This window comes from Numida meleagris, chromosome 5, assembly GCF_002078875.1.
Source record: "Numida meleagris isolate 19003 breed g44 Domestic line chromosome 5, NumMel1.0, whole genome shotgun sequence".
In the NCBI taxonomy this organism is placed as follows: Eukaryota; Metazoa; Chordata; class Aves; order Galliformes; family Numididae; genus Numida; species Numida meleagris.
This window is the reverse complement of record NC_034413.1, coordinates 7,709,928-7,730,338: the sequence shown is the minus strand read 5'-3', so window position 1 is coordinate 7,730,338 and position 20,411 is coordinate 7,709,928. Positions and strand designations below refer to the sequence as shown.

Genomic DNA, 20,411 nt, shown 5'->3' with positions numbered 1-20,411 from the left:
TTTGTTTTTAAACTATTATTAATTTCTAATTCCTGAAGTTAAGGTGCCTTAGAATTGGCATCTCTGAATTACATGCAGTACAGATTAAACATCTTTAAATTCTGGCGCATTAAAGCAACAGCATCTACAAGTACTAAGCTTCCTTCATGGTAAATGCAACCTCTTAAACATACTCAGTGTCTTTTTAATAAGGGGAAGTTCAGCACAAATTACTGTACTGAAATATGTAAAACTTGACCGTGCAGGGTGAAGTCAAAGGAGACTTCTGGTTCCTTGGCATTTCTCTTTTCAGGGCCATCTGTTACAATGGCATTATGCCACTGCTTATAAGGTGGCATGCAAGCTTCAGCAGGGCTCAGGAAACAGCCCACCAGAACAGGAACTCGAGCCATGCACAGCCAGGAGAAATCACAAAATGGTTTTATATTTGCTAATGAATAACAAGAAAGTAGCATTAAAAAAATAAATGGGTAGCCAGATGGCTGTGGGATTTGACAGTAGATACAGTAGATGTATATGTCTTGATCTCTAGATCATGAGGTCAAATACTAGTCATAGCATTTACAGAAAAAAAAATAATTAAAAAACACCCTCAAAAAGGAAAACTGGTGAAAATCCACACCTGGTTCTCATTTTCAGGCTTTTTGTATGATTTCATTTAAGTTATTCACCTGCTTTTGCCTTGTTGTCTTCTTTCTGCAGAATAAAAAGGAGCTTAGGAGCTACTTAGGAGCTTTGTAAAACACTTTAGAAAAGCCCAGATGATATGCATGAGTATAGGCATGATCCACTGTTCTCTGAAAGTCAATGGAAAGCTTCTCAGTGATTTAACATATTTTAAATCAAGCCCTGGAGGAATAATTATTTTGTGTATGATAAACACATTAGACAGAAATGATTTAAGCCAGTGTCTTTAAAATAGCTGAATACATGCAGAAGTTTACACATCTACACAGAGATTTGTAGGATTAGGATCAGATGGGCATCTTTCAATAGGCAAGCCTCAAAGCTATGAAAACAATAGCGTAGTGGAAGGTGTAAAAGGCAGCCCTCACTCTCATTATGCCATTATAGTTCGACAATAAATGTTTATCACTGTAGTTAAGAGGAAATCAGTAATTTTTCCACAAATAAAGGTTTCTTTCTGCTGGAAAAACTCAAGGAAGAACAGCGATCTCTGTTGCCTTGACAACGGTATCCTGAAATACTCAGGTATTAAAGTATCTGTACTCTAAAGAAAGTTGCAGTATCGATTTCCCATCAGGTACCACATTCACTGTGGTGGCACACAGACTCATCTATTATTTGGAGCTATTTGTCCCAGAAAGTTATGTACAAAATAACACAAGAAATATCTGAGATGACATAAATGTACATAATATTTTTACAGCTATTGAAATTTGTCAGAATTATGGCCTAGAAAAAAAAGGAATTTCTTCCATGATACGCGGATGCTAGCAAAATAAATGGTAGTTTTTCTAGTAATGGATTTTAAAACAGCAGAGAGATTATCTTTAGACTGGCTGGAGAAATTCTATCCTCTCAAGGCCTGAACTCAAACGTGAGGCACTGGAACAGGTTGACCAGCGAAGCTGTGGGTGCCCCATCCCTGGAGGTGCTCAAGGCCAGGTTGGATGGGGCTCTGAGCCCTGATCTGTTGGGTGCAACCAGCCCACAGCAGCGGGCTGGAACTGGACAGGAGTTGAGGTCCCTTCCAACCTAAGGAATTCTACTCTCTATGAAACTTCAACTTTTCCAACACAGTTTGTTGAAGGTGCCCTCCAAGAGGAGGCCTCTCTGGCTTACATCATCTTCAGCAGTGGTTGTCTCCCGTACTGACTGCTCAGTGTAGAAGACTGAAGGCCTAATATGTCAGACGTGCTAAGCAACAATGAGGGACAGAAGCAAGCAGGAGCAGCAAGCCTGAGATGCTGCAAAGCATCTCAATTTTTTTTTTTTTATTATTTATTTTAACTATTACTCAAGAAGTAGATAGCACCAGCCTTCACAAAGAAAGCTGTTTCCTGTTTTCATTTTTCTTTAGTTTTCCTGCTTTTCTATAAACTTTCCATTTAGGAAAAACAGCATGCTGCTGATTGCTTCTGATCCACAAGAGGGAAGTGTTTGCATATAATGTGCCACATACCTCCCTCCAATCTGCAAATCATCTCTTCAGATGAAGATCATGAAATAGTATATACTGCTCCTGACAGAACAAATATTTAATTGACAAGTAGACTGAAGATAATTTTTATTAATACGGGCAAAATGCAAAGTTGGGTAGATCTTGGGCTGCTCAGTGATGCCATGACCACTCCTATAACTGAGTTATTTCACCCTGAGAATGTGGTTCTGTTCCCAAGACAGGCAGCAGGACAAGAGACAATTACATGTTAGGAATTGCCAAAGATACCCAACTTTGCCAAAGAAACACTGCTTAAGAAAACAAAAAGGGGAAAACAGTAATCCTCCTGTGAGAATCTCAAGCTTCAGCTAAATTCAAACTTCAGGTGTACTGAAAGGTTGTGGGTGATTTCCCATACAGGCCAAGGAGATTGCTGACTGTTCTGTCTTGAAAGGGTCTGCAGTCCTCCACAACCTTAGTAAATCCTACTCTGTGAATTATCTTCCACAGCCCCAGCTGCTTCTGATCTCTCATCTCCTTTGTTACCATAGGATTTATGTCATGTTCTGACCCCATCCTCTAAACTACCTTTTCTGCTCAGTGGGGACACATGTTCTGACGTATGATTTTTTTCATCTTCAGTTTCCTCTTACTAGCGCCTTTAGTCTAATTTAGAGGCATTAGTACTGCCCCTTTAAAACCGTGATATTTGACAGTGTAAAAGACACGTGGGAGGAGCCAAGAAACTAGTCCATAGTTCCATTAACTACCATGTATTACTGAACATTAGTTGTATCTTCTGAGCATCTTTTCAAGTGCAGCCTAATGAAAAAAAGTGCTTAAATGTCTCTCCTGCATCTGCATTCCCAGACGATAGCTGGAGAGCTGCATTCACGGACTATCCAAGCTGCTAACAGTTAAACCAATGGCTGAATGGCCTCCTTGACAATAAAATACTCACTTTTTTGGTGAAAGTCTCTAAGAACTTGCCCAGTCTACACCTGCTACATAGCAGTCAGCTTCAAATGTCATTTAAACAAATCAGGAAACACTTGTGTTAAATGAGTAAGTCAACTTTGACAGGCTTTGTCATTTGGTCTTCCTTGCATATTGAGAACTACTGCTGCCCTCTACTGCATTATTATGGGCCGCGCCTCTGATGATCGCTGAGAATCACAAATGGTAAGACTAGAATTTTTGCTCAAACCACAACTTAAGATGATCACATGATTAATATTTCCATATATTTGTAACACCAAAGGGTCTGTCTCTAGTTCACGAACATATTCTGATTCTGATTGACTTAGCAGAGGCTAAGTCAAATGGTAAACCCTTTACCTATTTTCTCTAATTTTCACTCTTACATAAGGTTGGATGCCTGTTCCATTACTTTTATTTCAGCAAAATGTTGTCAATTCTTCTAATAATAAATGGCTATCAGAAGAGAAAGAACTGTGAGGAGAAAAACCATCCTTGGGTCCAAACAACTGCATCAAGGTTCTATATGGGACACAAAGTCTCTGATAACCTGAACTTTAGTGGAGGTTATGATGGACAGCTGAGTCCTGGTTCAGATAAACTAATCTTTTCCTCCCCTCAGCTGATTCAGCTCCAAAAGGATAAAGCTCAAGATCCCTTCAGAAAGCTAGGTTTCTTTCTCATTAATACCAGAAAGAGCAACAGGAATGCAACTTTTCTATATTCACATCCATGCCACAAAAGGCTATAGACCCATCTCATTTCTTCACAGCTCTCCACAGACTCAGAGAATCTTCCCTTTTATTATTTTCATCTCCATGCCTCCAAGTAGACAGCAATGCTTTGAGCAACAGATTGGACAAGTTCCGACTAATAGAATAACAGCAGGAATAGCATCAGAAGTTATTTTAGAATTATTTTATGCTTCCCAGTCTCACAAATCTAATTACTTCTCTCCAGTAGTGCCTCCCACTCCAACTATGCTGTCACCAATTCATAATACTAAACTGAAAAACTCATCGGTAGATAGGAATAGATAAGCAGATGGTAGTAGACCTCCAGATAAAAGCCAGAGACATGGCCTTTCTACTCTAGGGAAAGCTCAGTCTGTTCTCATTACTTATCTATGTGAGTCTCTAAAAGAATTAGACACGTGTTGCGAAGGAAGCAGACTCAGAGCATGGCTAACTCAAAAATTTTATTCCCTCTCAGTGGAAGCAGTTTCAGCTGCACTGGGTGTTCACGTGCTTTCAGAGCCTCTCATTTGGGGGCAGCCAGCCTGGCTAATAGTCTGAAACCTCCAGACTAGAAAGTCAAGCTGTTACCACTTCACAACAAAACAGGAACTTCTCTGATGAGGGCTGATAGTCTTACACCTGTAGTAGACCAAAGAAAGAAAAGAACCTCCAATACACCCTCAAGAGCAAATTCCAGCTGCTTTTATTTCAGTAATCCTTTCAGGACTATTTTCTGTTATTCCCTAAAAATATATCCAGTTTCTTCTTCAAAAAAATACACCTGTAACTGAAGTTCTTCCTACGTCTCACATTTCTTCAGCTTTCTGTATTATCTAAAGGGGATTGTGTTTGTGTGCATGTGTTTTTTTGTTTTGTTTTGTTTTTTTGTTTTTCCCCAGGGAGGGCTGAGTATTAAACATAACTAAAGTAGCAACCAAGCTATACAGCCCAGCTCCAGACCTAAGCCTGTAGCTCAGGTTCTTTCCATTGAACATGGCATCCCATGTGGAGAGGAGGTAGCAGTTTTGCTTCTCTTATCTCAATGATAATAGGACAAGGAAAGTCCCCTGCATTTTTGCCCATTAAACATTTTTGTGATTACATACACAGATCCATGTTCAAGGATTCCACCTCACAAGGACTAGTCACAGCCATGGGAGATAGTACTGACAACGTAAGATATGTAACTCTAAAGTGATTTGGCCAGATGCAAAGAGAACACTGATGTCTCCAACTAGAAGTCAGCAAAAGATATATAAAAATATTTCTGAAAGTGAGTGCCTTTACTCTAAAATCAGAAGTAAAACTTTCATATGAGAAGGTTTTGTATTCTTTGCAGTTGTGCGAACACTTCATGGGATGTGGCCCAAATCTTAAACTCCCATTTACAGAACACTTACCTCTAGTACTTTCCCAGTAATGAACTGGTGACATGCTTCACACTTGACTCCAAAAAGAACCTGATAGTCCTTTTCACAATAAGGAGCACCATCTCTGAAAAAGAAAAACCACAAAATATAAACCACCTTTTAATAAACAGGTTACAGCATGACTTAGATTCTTCCCTTGTTTTCACTGGCACTCCTTCAAACAGCAGTAGCCAAATAGGAGAGATGTCAAAAGATGTATGTTATTGTAAAAGAATGACAAAAAAAAAATCATGTTCTCATCAGTGATTTATAACTATACCTTAAGCTTCCACCTGGGAAAGAGATCCTGCACAAACCACTGAAGTAAATTCATTCTTAAGAACAGCCTTTCTAAAGCTATAGGTGGTACAATTCCAGAGAAATCAGTGGAACTCTGACTATGGGGATGAGTAGAAACCATTCAACAAAGAAATCTGTAAGTGTGCAAAGAGAAGAAGCAATTCCTTATTTGTGTTGAGAAACAGTTCCAGGTCAATCACATCATCATGTTTACTTTCTCCCGAGCAAAAGCAAACAGTGGACAAGTTCCTACCTTTTTCCTCAGCATCAAAGCTGGAAAGTAAAACAGCACAAAGCTGTATCCTGCTAACACAGAAAACACATGTAGGAATTCCCTCAACCCCTTATGGTTACATGAAGATATACTGCCTTCCATAAAGGTGATAAATACAGAATATCACCACCTTCTAGTTGTTCTTTTCAGTTTACCTCCCCTTTCCAGCTTACCTCTCATTGAGAGCAAAGATTTTGGTACACATGAAAAGGTAATCAAAACTGGATTTTGTGGTGTATATGAAAAGGTAATAAAGACTGGATTTTGAAGGGTGAACTTTGCTGGAAGTTCTGCTGCTCTGGCAACAAGAACTCATGCCAGGAGTGCAGGAGAGATGCAGAGGCTACTTACTTGCTGATGTATTCCCCAGTCAGGACCTTCCCACAGGCCTTGCACTTAAAGCACCCCAGGTGCCACTGCTTATCGAGAGCTAGCAATGCTTGTCCATTTTTTATGTCTCTTCCACAGCCAGCACAGTCTGCAAGTAAACAAACAATTGCATTTGTTGTCAGTTATCTGGCTCAGTGATCTTCATTAATCACGCAGCTATTACTACAGTTGGTAGGCAAAGAGGAAAATTACAGGGCTGTGCAAAGATGCATCTTCCTTTCCTCAGAGACTCTCAGGTCTTATACACAGTCTTTTTCATTACAGACAGCAGAGGACAGAGAGTCTCTCTTCTGTTTTTCATGCTGTGTTTCAAAGACTGCCAGACAAGCTCAGTACAAACCTCAGATTTTGCAGCTACATAAACTACCACTTAGAAAAATACCAGCCTTCTAGAGGAATCGGTTTTCCTCAGATCCAGACTGCATCAGTGGTGCTGGGAAGGGAGCCCTGCACTCTCCATTGGGTGGCAGCAAAGCCCAACATGTCCACCCCGACAGTGAGCGGTGGCACATCCCGGCCAGTGAACAGGCAGAGAGAGTGATTTTTAGCAAGGGACTGAGGCGAGGTTGACAGTGGTATGACAGGGCATATTGTGATCCACCAGCAGGTGTGGAAAACAGCAGCTCTCACAGTCTTTAATAGGCATGAGGACTCTCACTCAGGGATGTTAGTACTACCTGGCAGTCATGGCTCAGTTTTCTCTGTGATTCAGGAAGACAACTTGAAGGCAGACAGCAAACCTGAAGCCCAGAGCCAGTGAATGCCCTCCATCCCTGAGGATGCCACAATGTCTCACGTCACATCAGAAAGCTGCTTCAGCCCCAAGCTCCCATTCCTCTCCATTCACATGTAAGATACTCAGAGATTTCCTGGTCAGATCTGAAGAGACTGATGAGGGAAGCAGCACTGAACTGCAGGCACTGTGCTAGAGCTTCTCTGCCTGGCCGCAGGGGATGGAGGGAAGGCAAGGCCTGCAAGAGCAGTGAAGCAGAAAGGGAATGGCCATCAACTGAGACATGCTTGGAAGCCACAGAGGAGACAGCCTGGAACAAAGCTTTTCCTGTATTTTATTATCTCAAAACTCAGTGTCCCTTTCATGAATTTAACATTCTCTCCACGCACCTGAAACATCAAATAGCTACAAACCAAGACCAGTTCCAGCTGACCAAACAGGCACAGCCTGGACACCACCTCCTCGTGATTTTACAGCCCAGGCAACACCACACCTTGCAAAAGGGTGAGTCGGAGCTCATTATCACCACTGACAAGAAGAGGAATCACTCCTCTTGACACTGAAGGGCCTCACTTTTGTTTGCTGGATAATGAGCAATGAGAGCCTGAAGTGTAAGATGGGCATTCCTGCTAACCAGGTTGCTATTTGCCCCTTGTCTCTCTATCAGTATTCTTCATCTCCTCAAATCCCTTAAGAGAAAGGGCCCAAGCATCATGGTATCTTGTAACAAAAAGCAAGTCATGGACCAATGACACAGCTTGGACTTGAAAAGCAACCAGGAGCAGTCTAATCCCAGGGCTTTGCTCTAGAGGACAAACGTTACAAATTGAAACCATGCAATGACAAGGACTGACAGCATGTAATGGATCCCTCTGCTCATACATGCCAGCTCAAGGCTTCATGCCACTACATATTGACAGCAAAGGCTAGAACAGGTCAGCAAGAAAGGCTCTGAACGTTATAGCACAGGGCTAAGGGGGAAGCCAAGTAAACATCTGCCTGAATGCCTTTGGTACACTAATCTTGCCATGGTCTAGGGGGGATGCTACATTATTTCTTGTGGTCCCTTCCAAATTGAAAACATGCAGTTCATCTACAAACTGTGACAATAAACAAGACCTTCCCCTTAATCTCAGTGGGTGCTGAACTGCAGCTTTAAACAGCCCCCATTTCTCAGCTTCCTAGCACGACTACCTCTCCCTGCTGTGCCAGCTTCCACATTCCTGACCTACGCTCTTGCCAAACTGTGATGCATTCCCCAGTACAATAATCCCTCCAAAAATCTGCTGTATTTTCCACGCTTTTTTCAGCTTTATCTAAGAAAGCTTTGCAAAGCTGAAATTTCACAGATATGGAACCAAGGAAGAGATTTTTAAAGCTCTTTGTTTCACTGAATTTCTGAAGCCGTCAAAATAGAAGAACTGCATATACCAGGCCTAACTAGTCCAGTATCTGTCTTCACTGCTGCAAATAACAGTAACGTGGAGGAGACGGGGATCTATGAACTATGTCTGCCTGTTTATTTGCTTCTTGAAAGCCAGAGGTGGTGTTGCCAGACTGACCTCTCCTACGCTCATGTGTGATACCAGGGGTTGATTATATGCTTTTACTGTTCAACAGCAATAATGACATTTACTTACTCTTGCAAAACACCTTAAGGAGCCCAGAAAGAGTAAGTGAATATCATTATTTCCAGTCACTGACATAACGAATGCCTAAAATCAAAGCAAGCTAATAGTGCAGTACTGTCTTATTAGGCTGCAACGGCTTTTAACTAAACCTGATTTTAATTCTCGTAGAACAGTACATGTGTGAGAAGCTAGCAATTATTATCCCTAAAATAGAGAGCAAATAAAGCTGGGCTGGGCTAAGAAAAGACCATTTATTCATCCACATTCTACAAATAAATGCCATTTATGACCCCAGGCCTGCATGAGGCATATTAAAGCCTTTGGCTGAATGTCATCAGCACAAAACATATGCAAGCAAGATCTCTGTATCACACTAGGCACAATCTACATCAGCCTAAGCTATAACCAGCTTATGCCACAAATAAAAGGGCCATGAGGTAAGACAACTGTGAGGTTCCACAACCATATGCCAGGCCAAATTCGTACATAAAAACCTGAAAACCCTCCCCCAAATTTTGTGTCATGGTTTCCAACATAGACATTTCTGTCTCTGGCTTTACACCTGGGTTGAACAGACTGCACCCCTGTAATCTTGAGCGCTCTTCAGCTCTCTTTTAGCCATATAACCCACACTGTTCCCTACTGCCATTCACTGCACAGCTACCCATCCCACTGGGCCAACATAGTACAGAAGAGAAGGGAAGTGCAGGGCACTGGTTAAAATGTATGAGTGAGCAGTATAGTTCCTGTATGCACTTAGGATATAAAGAAAAGCCTACCACAAAAGCAATATGTGGAATTCTGTTTGAGGTGAAGGAATATTGAAGATCAGACAGTCCACGGCACTAATTCTCCTGAGAAATGTGAAGTAACACACATGTTGATATGTGCAGTGGCTGCCTGTGGCACCAACAGCTGCAACTCCCTCCCTTGTAGCCTCCACAAGCAATGCCCTCTTGCTCAGATATTGTGCAGTATAGGGGAATTCACCCTCTCTCATACAAGCAATAGCCGACAGCATCATTTTTTAGCAAAGCAAAAGCATCTTGAACAGCTCTCTGTCAGATATGGTTAACATACCTGTTGTGCCTTTCTTATACTCTGACTAGGCCCATTCAATCTGAGGATACGTCCTCACATATTTAAGCTACTACTGCTCTAGAATAAAATAGCTCAGAAGGGTGTCATATTTGATAGGTCCAAACACAAAAGTAAATGACAAGAAGGAAAAAAGAGCTGTAACTGAATGTGGAGTCAGCCAGCCCAAAAGCAGGGAAAAGTGGGGGGATAGGACAAGGGAAAGCAGCATGACACTAATATTATGTATGATTAAGACCTCCACCCCTCAATCACCTTAAGCAGCCTCATTAGAAGATGCAAACCAAGGTGAGCTGCCATCCACGACACCTTGCTTGTGAAGATGCAATGAGAAAATGCTTTTCTCTTTTTAGCATCTGCATCACCCCGGGCATGCAGGAGTGAAACATCCTGCACAGCAACCCATTCGTCACTGCCTAAATTAAGCGGTGGATTTTCTTCCTCTGCCTCCCTCCCCTGCCCTCAGCCAATAGCAGAGAGCTCTGCTCTGCTGGATCATGGCACAGGCAGTGGGCTCGAAGCTGATTGAGCTGCATTAACCCTAAGCATGCTGCATAGCACTTTGACCACTCCCATTGATACTGCTTTGAAAATTTACTAGCACTTCTACCTTTATCACACATTCTCTACCCACTCTGTGTAACTTACAAGAGGGAAGTCATCCCTATGTGCTTTTATCCTAACGAACATCATTATGCAAGGTTACGTGCAGGATGAGGTTACATGAGCATACCAGCTTTGTTCTGCGCAGGGTTCTAAACAGAGCTAACAGCAGCCTTAGTGATGTATAATTAAATCACCAGAAAGTTCTTTTCAGTCCTGACGGTCATTGGTGGCACCTGTCTAGTTGAAGTCTGAAGCTGCCATAATCCCTGTGAGTCACAGGAGTAATACTCTTTGTTACTGTTCCCTTTCCTATAAAGTACAAACAGACAGCATCAGCAGGGTTCTACCATTTACTTATTTATTTATTTAAAGAAACAAACAAGATTTCATTGCACTTGCAGAAATATATGGTCAAACATAGCTGGACCTACAAATCAAGCCATGATGAACAGCAACTTGGAAGTGAAAAGAGGGAAAGTCAAGAAATCACAGGAAGATCACAGATAAGTTTTTCTCAGTTACCTTTTAACCACAGATAAGGTAATGTTTTTAAAAGATCCCTTTTAAAAACAAAAACTTTGACTGATATCACACAGGCTTTCTTGCTCATCAAGATATTTCTGCCAAAGCTAAAAATAAAAACTCACTTCGTCTAATTTGTTTACAGTATATTAAACACTTTCAATGTTTAAATCATAATCATTTGATCGTTGGGGCAGTGCTGAGTTCAGGAAGTCTGAGAAGGTCACACGATACTGGTAATTTTACATCCAGGATTTAGATCCATGTGCATTACTCCATTCTGCAGTGAAATCTGCTGCCAGATCCTTCCTCTTTGCCAATGTAAGGATGGGCAATGTTTGTCAGGACAAAATGTGCTTCTGCTCTTCTGCTGAAGGCAAAACAAAACCATTCCAACAGCCCTGTACTCCTGAATAACCTAACAATAAGAGGCTGGGCTCGTACAATGGAGGGAACTGAATTTCCCATGGGAAGTGGAATAGAATTTTGACTGTTTATAATAAATGGCAAGTTGGGAAAAATGATATTTTCAAAACAAATATTTAAAGAAAATAAAGTGGCTTTATTTGATTAAATATGGAAAGAAATCACAATGGCATAGAATGGCATTACTTGCTTGCAACACAAGTCCTTGTTAACTACCAGTGACTGACTTGCCTGTTTAAAGAAATTGTCTAACATGTGGAAATATAAACTAAAATCATTTATATGAAGATCAACGTGTGGTTATCTTGGATGTATCTTTACTGTAAAGGCATTTTCATTGTTTTATGTAATTGAAAGTGATTTGGAAGGATGAATGCTTGTCCTCAACTTTATTCTACTAATACAACATTGTTACATTAATAGAGTTTTTATTCTTCCCCACTTTACAGATGTAAGTATTTGTGTTAGTCTTCTACACCAGAAATCTGTATTTCCCTTCTTTCCTCTTCTTGTTACACCTCCTTCCCAATGGAAGCCAATCCACTTGGCCTCTTACCCTTTTACTCTTGGAAAATCTCTGCAAGCAACGTACCACCAAGTTGGCCTTTCCCCATAACATCGTCCTCAGCATCAGCCACTTCATCAACTTAGTCTTTCTCGCAGACTTCTCAACAGCAAACCAAAGTGTGATGGAAATAGGAAGAAGAGACAGCCATGCTACCAGCTTTATAAAAGAAGAGGATGGCCCATAAAAGACTGGTAACAAGGTTTTTTTATAGCTTAGCAGCCCCAGTGTTCCATTTGTAAAAACCACTCTGATGATAAACCCCAGGCAGATGTAAATCAGCAGCTGGTGACTGAGACTGGTCTTAACCCATTATTTCCTTTACCACATATTCAGTACTCAGATAATTCCAGCTGAATTTAAATTCACAATTCCAACTCACAGTATGCCAAGTGAATTGCACAGTTTACAAATGAACTCCACTGTTTTAAGCCCAGCCCACGGATAAAACATGCTGTGTCTCTTTATTTGCAGACTATTTTGAGTAATATTCCATTGTTACTCGTGGAAAACAAGTAATTCAAACAGTACAATCACCAATATGGAAACTTTTAGTGAGGTTTTTATGCCCTGGTAACCCATGGCAAACTAAGCTCTAAATAACAACAATCAGTGACCTCAGATTCCTGATTTACTATCTCGGCTTTCTGAACGTGACAATTCCCAAATTAGTTTTATGTCTGGGGATTTCCTCCTATAGTTGTATTTTCCAAACTAGTGATGCTTCCTAATGCAACACCCATTTACTGAGCAATTCCTTGCACTTCTTCCAGTACTCTTTGGAATTATCTTTTGAACAGTGCTTCTCTGGTAAGGGCTATGAAGATGGACATTTTTTAATTCCAAGTTCAAGATGGCGTTATGCTTACACAATTAGTAGCATATACTTGCTGCTCAGTACATTTGTATACTGCATTCACAATTGTTCTCATCCCATTTACATGCCACACAAAAGAGTACAAAAGAAATGGGCAAACGGGACTGAAAACACCTTCCTGAAAAACAGTTACATTTGTGAAGGAACATTTGATGAAAAACTTCCTGCCCTGCTACCACTATATTCTCAATACAGTTGCTGCTCTGCTTCTTGTCACCCACATGTTTGCTTCTAACAATGCTTTGTACACTTCCAGAGAAGGAGCTAAGGTGATTTATAAGCAGCAGTGAAAACACCAATCCTTGTCAGAAGCAGAAGAGTAAATGGAGGCTTCTCAAGTATAATAAGCGACAAATAAAATTGATCCAATAAAGCAATTCAAATGATGAAAATGCCTCAACAATTGCAAACACTCTTCAAAACAATAAATCTTCTTGGAGTAATCATAGAAATTGGCCATCACAGTCACTGGAAAGATTTAACAAAGGAAGAAGGGAGTATTCTTCAGCCATAATCTAAAGGATTTTGCCAGATAGCAACTGTGCTTGAGGTTTCCATCATTTATATGAATTTTGAACCATTTCAAGAATGTTGATTTGCTTATTTTATTCTTAAAAAGCATGGGATAGGGTACAATTTTAGACTCATAGTATCGCCAATATAATTAAATCATAATCAAATTCAGATTAAAATACAGGGAATTAGATACTGATATTTAAACATCAAGATTTTATTCAAAATCAAAGTTTTACACTTTAAATTAAACCAAAGTTAAAAACCCAAATAGGATTTGAAAACATAGAGAAGAAAATTGCTCTTATTTTCATACCTACGAACAAACGCAGGTATGATAAGTCTGCCACTTTTAGAATCCCTTGGCACACAGTTATCCAAAGCAAATAGTTTTGTAATTTACATACCCTTGACAAATCAGGAGTTCAAAAATTAAAATGTATGTTAATGTATTTACGTTCAATATGAATCTAGCTTCTCTTGCTCCTGAAATATAAAAAAATTCCACAATGCTATTTTTTTGCCTTGTAATTGAATGTCAATTTCCATTCAAATGGATCTGGACATAAATCACGAGCAAAAATAGTCATTATGTAAAAATACAGATGTTAAAGTATTTGAATACCTTATACAGAGCTATATTAGTTTAAGTAAATGTTTAAAGATATGGAGTATCCTCATGCTTAACAGTTAGCTTTTTCTTCAGGAAAATAATTAAAAATATAAACTTCAAACAAGGTTCCAATCAATTATTTTAATCAAGGTTTCCTGGGTTCTTAGTTAAGCCATGATTAAAATCAGCGATTTAAATCACAGTGTTTGAAATCAGTCCACAATTACGTCTGTAGTGTTTTGATTCCATGAAAAATAAATTAAAGAAGAACAGTGTTACCACTGTCAAGTCCCAAATATCCTCAGCTGAATCTCCAGCACACAGGTGTGCAGGGATACGTGAGGGTTTCTTAACTTAACCAGGAATATTTAACAAGGGGAAATGGTTTTAAACTGGAAGAAGATAGGTTTAGACCAGATATCAGGAAGAAACTCTTTACTCTGAGAGTGGTGAGACACAGGAACAGGTTGCCCAGCGAGGCTGTGGATGTCACCTCCCTGGAGGCACTCAAGGCCAGGCTGTGAGCAACCTGGTCTAGAGGGAGGTGTCCCTGCCTACAGCAGGGGGGTTGGAACTCGATGATCTTAAAGATCCCTTCCAAACCAAACCAGTCAATGATTCTATCCATGCGCTACGGCACACACAAAATATTAGTCCCTTCAGAATCAGAATTTTATACAGAATTTTAAAATCCATTTAAAAATGCATGTTCAAACTCAAAATTGTTGAACCCTTCTCTAAGTGCCGCAGTGCACCCACTGAAGCATATGGCTGCTATGAGTGTGCATCCCTGAGGCAAAACTGGGCTCAGAGTCTTCCACTTAAGGCCTACCCACTTCTGTGCCATGTATTTGGACAATACCTATATATATTATGTAGCTTTAATGCACAGTGTGAAATTGTAGGTATTTCCAAAGAATGAGCTCAAATGTCGGATGTTGCTTAATATCCTTTTAAGCCAAAAATCATTGCAGACAGCTGGACTGCAAACAGCCAAGTCTTCCCCATCAGTTTGCCTGTCTTCCCTACAGACCTGAAGGACAAGTATATCCTGAGTATAAAAGCACATTAAGAATTAAGAGAATCTTGAAAAGAAGGGCACAATGCAAATTTGCTTCTTCTCCATTCTGATGCACTGTTGTTTCTAAAACAAGCTTTTTCCTCCACTTTTAGGGCAGTGAGGCAGAAGATGATTCCCATTTATTGCAGACCACCTTCTTCAACAGATAAAGTATGCCAGCTCTGCTCTGCTTCAGCTTTACCACAACCCTTGCTGGAAGTTTCAGGTATTTACTGGGAGATTTACTGTATCTTATTCAAAGAGATAAGGCTACTGAATAATTAACAACGATATCTTTCTCCCACAAGTTCATTAAGCATTAAGCTTATTATTTACATCACAATAGAGCTAAGATCCCCAGTTGTGAGTCGGGATCCCTGTTAGACTCTGTACAGATAGGCATGAAAGCATTTGGCCCAGAGAACTTACGTCCTTTGAACCAGAACATAATGTGCAAAACAGACAGGGACAAATATACAAAACAGCATTGTGAAAGCTCCACGTGGAAGCTGTCTAGTCGGGGAACAGCTGCACCAAATATTATTCATGCACATGCAAGACTGGCCATTTTGGAAACTCTGGTCCATGCTGTGTCTGTTCTGTAACGCTCTTAACTCACAGCAGAGACTCTTACACAGAAAGAAGCGTCAAGCTGCCTTCCCTATGCCTCTTTCCAGACAATATTACTGCACATCTCAGCACATACAGCACACAAGCATCTATTTCACTGAAGAAAAGGAAACTGTGATTCTCTCCATCATTTTAAAAGATGACGTATTTTTTAAATGAAAACTCTTGCTGGACGATTGTACTGCTTCAGTCTTTTTTTGGATAGCAAGTTTTTGCTATCCACCTGGAAATCCTACTTGAAATGCAACATTAACTAATTAATTTCATCACTAAGATGACGTGGCCTTACCAGCAACCAGACAAGGAGCCAGCACTGAAAGGGCTCAATCCCAGGCAGGAAGTAATGTAATATTCTCATTAGCGATGTGCTTTATTGTGGAAATTCTGAAGTGAAATGCCTAAGGGGAAAACGTGTGTTCAAGGAAAAGGGCAATCTCTAAACTGTGCTCAAAGACACATAGTCTCCTCTGAATTTCAGAGCTGATCCCAGCAGACTGCTGATTCAGGTTGTGGCAGCACAGGCTGCTGGCACCACCTGCCCTGCCTGCCCCGAGCACGAGGACAGCTCTGGGGCTGCTCTGCTCTCAGCTGGACACTGCGCTACACCTCTTGCACATTCAAGATGAAACTTAAGCCAGTGTGGCATTTTCTGATAATCAATGTCTGCCTAAACTAGAGATTTTTATTTTCAAATGCCTACATCAATTCACTCACCAGCTTCCCTAGTGAGAATTCACTGATGAAATGACCTCATGGAGAAGCATCAGAGATAACCTGGTGAGACACTGGAACAGGTTGCCCAGCGAGGCTGTGGATGCCCCCAGCCTGGAGGTACTCAAGGCCAGGCTGGATGGGGCTGTGAGCAACCTGGTCTAGAGGGACGTGTCCCTGCCTACAGCAGGGGGTTGGAACGAGATGATCTTAAAGGTCCTTCCAACCCAAACCAGTCTATGATTCTATGATAAGCTGGTAACGTGGACAATCGACTTGCCTCTGAACACATTAATAATAATTATGTATGTTTCAATTTGGCTCTGGCTCTTCTCCTTCTGACCATAAGAAACACATGTGTGTAAGCACGTAGCTATAATACAAAGGAAAGCAGAAGGAGCTTAAGACAGTACAAACCAGGCAATCATTATGATGTATAAATACTCAGATGCTGTTTAAAACACAAATACTAACTAACGAGATACATTATTTACATTAATCTCTTACTAGATCCCAAAGAAAATAACTTTCCACCTTTGGCAGAATCTTGAAAATCCTGAACTGTCCAAGCCATCAACATCACACTTTTAGTCTTTCAAAATCCATTTCAAAACCCTCGCTTTTCTACAATTTGATTTTTAAATACCAGGTATTTGTCCGCTGCATCTGTACTACTCGGTATCCATCCTGGTCACTTTGCTTTGTAGAGCACATCTCATTTCTCATGCTGTCATAAAAAGTAAAACAACAAGGAAAAAAAAAGAACACCATCCATTTCATTTATCTGCAAAGCTATTTACAAGTATTTGGCCTTAAATTTCCTGCTGACTTCAATGAAAATTCCACTGCATACATCTAGCAGTGTCTAAGGAACATAGATGACTAATTTATGAAGTACAGCATCTGTACACTGAAAAAGACTGTCTTATAAAATCAGGATAAAAAAAGGAGTCACTGAAATGCTTCTTTAGGAAAAATATAGCTACAATTATTCCAGGTAATATATGTGGAGTGAAAGAAATATATTATTCATATGTATGTGGTAAAGAAGTACCACCAACCCAAACAAAAAAAGGAAAATTAATTATTCAGTATTTTTCCTTCTGATTTTTATGGGTGTGCACTATAAGAGTGTAACAATATTCACGTTCACGATATTCAAGATTTTAAAACCCTGTATTTAGAAGCATTTGGTTTTCCTTGAAAGCATCCAAGGAACGCTATCAACAAGCCTTTAATCTGTGTGAAGGAACAGACATGACAAAACTGCATGTCAACATTAATACAGACATTCCAGGGGATACAAAGCCTCCTTTTACATTACATAAACCAACCAAACTTGATACACTTTCAATCTATTGAATTTCCTCACCTTCAACTTTCTTTGTTTCAAGGAAAGTTGCCTCCAGTAATCTACTTGAAAGCAATCAGGGAAAACGGATAGCAATATAGGATAGAAAATGCATGCACAGTATGAATGAGATTCTCTTCTAAAAGGATTTAAGAAAACAAACAACAACAAAAAAAAGAATAAGAAAGCCAACCAACACATAACATCCTTTCAAAGAAGGGCAAAGCATCAGATAAGATTGATGGGTCTCATTCAGGAGAACTGAAGGTGATCTGGAACACTTAAGACTAATTAAAATTTACTCTTCAGTGTCAGCAAGGAAAGTTTCTCAGTATCTATGTCAACTTTTGCTGCTAAAGCAGCAGCTGGTATATCACTGAACACAATATTAGGAGGACACTTCATTAGTATTTTTTTAATTGAGGTTGTCTGAACTTACAAACACATGCTGATCCAGATTTCATTTGATTGTTTTGGAGAGCCTTGCTCTAAAATGATGAGACCCTTGCATTGTATCTTTCACAAGTATCTTCTCCTACAAGTATCTGTCCACACGTGAACAAGATGCACAGTGGCAGATACTTGCACATTTCTATTGAGTGCACTCTAAATTGCTAAAGAACAGGAGCTTTTTTGCCTGTTAATAATGATACAGGTTGAGCTATTTGCTAGGTAGCATCTTGGCACCTGGAGTTGGAAAAGTGCCACAGTGCTAGACAAGCACATCCCTTTTTGAGAGCCAGATCTAGTGTGATCCAGATAGCTCTAACAGCAAACATCACTGGGTTGGGAACCACTGCAATGACACTTAGAGAAAGAATGTCAGTGCTGTCTCACATTGTCAGGTCTTGCAGCCTTGTTGATTACGCCTCCTAGATATCAGAAATTCAATCAGTATTATTTCCACATTATTCCTTTATCTCAGAGGGATTCTCTGTGTGTCATATCTGTGTTAGTTTGTAAGTCTTCTAGGGGTTTCCACAGGTTCCCAAAATTTTCCCTAACCATTAGGCCTGCGCATTTTCACCTCCAAATCGACAGCTAAAATACAATAATATCACTTAACAGACAGAAAGGCATGGTATCAAAAAACAAATTTCATTTTTCATTTTGCCAAGTGTCTGATTACACATTCTCAGTCAAATTAGGAAACTGGAGATGTACCTGACTCATCCACTGAGCACAAACATCACCCAACTATGCTTTTACATTGCACTTTGCAGCCCTAGGATTTCAAAGTCAAGTACCTGTACGAAACACAGAAAGTCTCTCTGATAAATCAGAATTGGTGGTAAACTACCTAGTATCCCAAGGAAATCTGCAGTCATTTTGAATTTTAAAGCTACACTAGATAAATCATTACGGATTAGGGTGCTGAGTACAATCCAGAAGTCTAGGAAAGAATCAGAAATCCTCAAAGATTTAAAAAATGAACAGGCAAAGCTGAATATCTACTGTGAATCAGTAATTTGCAAATTATGCCTTTAAGCATTACAATGCAACAGCAAACCGAGCTAATTCCCCTTCAAAACTTTCTTCATCATGTCTTATCCTTCACTTGCTTTCTCTCTCTTTTTTTTTTTTTTTTTAGTATGATTTCTTGACAACCATTCTTGGGAATGGTTTCTGATCACAAATTCATTTCAGTATCAATCTATGAAAGACATAAACCTGGTGATACCCCCTTAAAGGGATAATTTAAATAAACTGTTAAACTTAACTAAATTGTTGAAGTGTTTAAGAGTGGAAGAAAATTAACTTCCTCTAACATTGTCTTCTTTTTAATACTTAAATCTGTAAAACTATACATGGGAAAACTGGAATCTATCAACTCTGAAACCTCTGATTACATCAAGGAAATACTTTTCCAGTGCCAATGAAAGAAAATGAGCCCTTCAGAAAATCCAATTTCTGAGTAAAAGTCATTTGGTCGTACTGAAATGAGTAAATGTCTCCTTTGACCTGTCATAGCAGACACTTTCTGGGAATCAAAAAGAAAAAAAAGGAAGAAAAAAAGAAGAATGGTTACCAGAAGCAGTTGTAAATGGAGGACAAAAAATATATACGCATCCAAAATCTAAAAGATTGAATTGAGCCAGTTTCAATCAAATGCTGATGAGCCCAGAAAAGCGAGAGGATTCAGAAAGAGGATGGCATACTTACTGCTTGAGGCAGACAGTTCTTTTGGGCTGGAGGACATTGGCTGAGCACACAGCTGACAGAGACAATCCCTTCCATTAAAGGTAACTCGATCACCTGGTGGAAACGGACGCCTGGGTTAAAGAGAAAAATGTATTTTAGCAGAGATTATGCCAGAGTTCTTTTTTCCTAGTCCCTATGCCTCGAGCTTGCTGCCTTCTCCCAGTGCAAATAACATTTTACAGAAACTCAGGCCAAACAGTTTCTGCAATGTGGCCTTGGCAAAGTCAGGCACTGGAAGAAATCCAATCCACAGATGCAAGAAGAGCAGAGGTTAGACTTAACTTACTGAAACCAAAATACAAGACATTAAACACACTTTATCTAAGGAGGAGATGACAGTGAAATCTGCTTAGACACAACAGCTACGTTTACAACAGTCTCAGTGTGATGCTGTTGACAGCAAACATTACTAAGACTAAATACTATGCACTCAGACTAAGCACTTGTCTTAGGACAAGGAACTCACAATAGCTTAATCTGTATCCAGCAATGAAATATATATTACTCTGGATGTAGTGGTTCAGAAAAATGAAGTGTTAGCTACTTTCATTGTCCTAGAGTTTTAAAATACTTACCTACATAACAGAAGCACCCCTAATTGTTACTTGTACGGATGGTGTTAAGAGAAAGGTAAAGGCTGAATGGACTACAGAAGTTTGA

At 39.9% G+C, this 20,411-nt stretch overlaps 1 protein-coding gene across 14 annotated transcripts in view; it reads right to left on the bottom strand.

The window, feature by feature from the left end:
- ABLIM1 (actin binding LIM protein 1) overlaps positions 1-20,411 on the bottom strand; it is a 182,419-nt gene that overhangs the window by 64,090 nt on the left and 97,918 nt on the right. For all 14 annotated transcript variants that reach the window (XM_021399863.1, XM_021399858.1, XM_021399860.1 and 11 more), the window contains 3 exons: positions 19,713-19,822; positions 6,175-6,301; positions 5,241-5,334 (listed from right to left, as the gene is read on the bottom strand). In XM_021399863.1, coding sequence (XP_021255538.1) covers positions 5,241-5,334; positions 6,175-6,301; positions 19,713-19,822 — 331 coding nt within the window. The remainder of the gene's footprint in view (positions 1-5,240; positions 5,335-6,174; positions 6,302-19,712; positions 19,823-20,411) is intronic.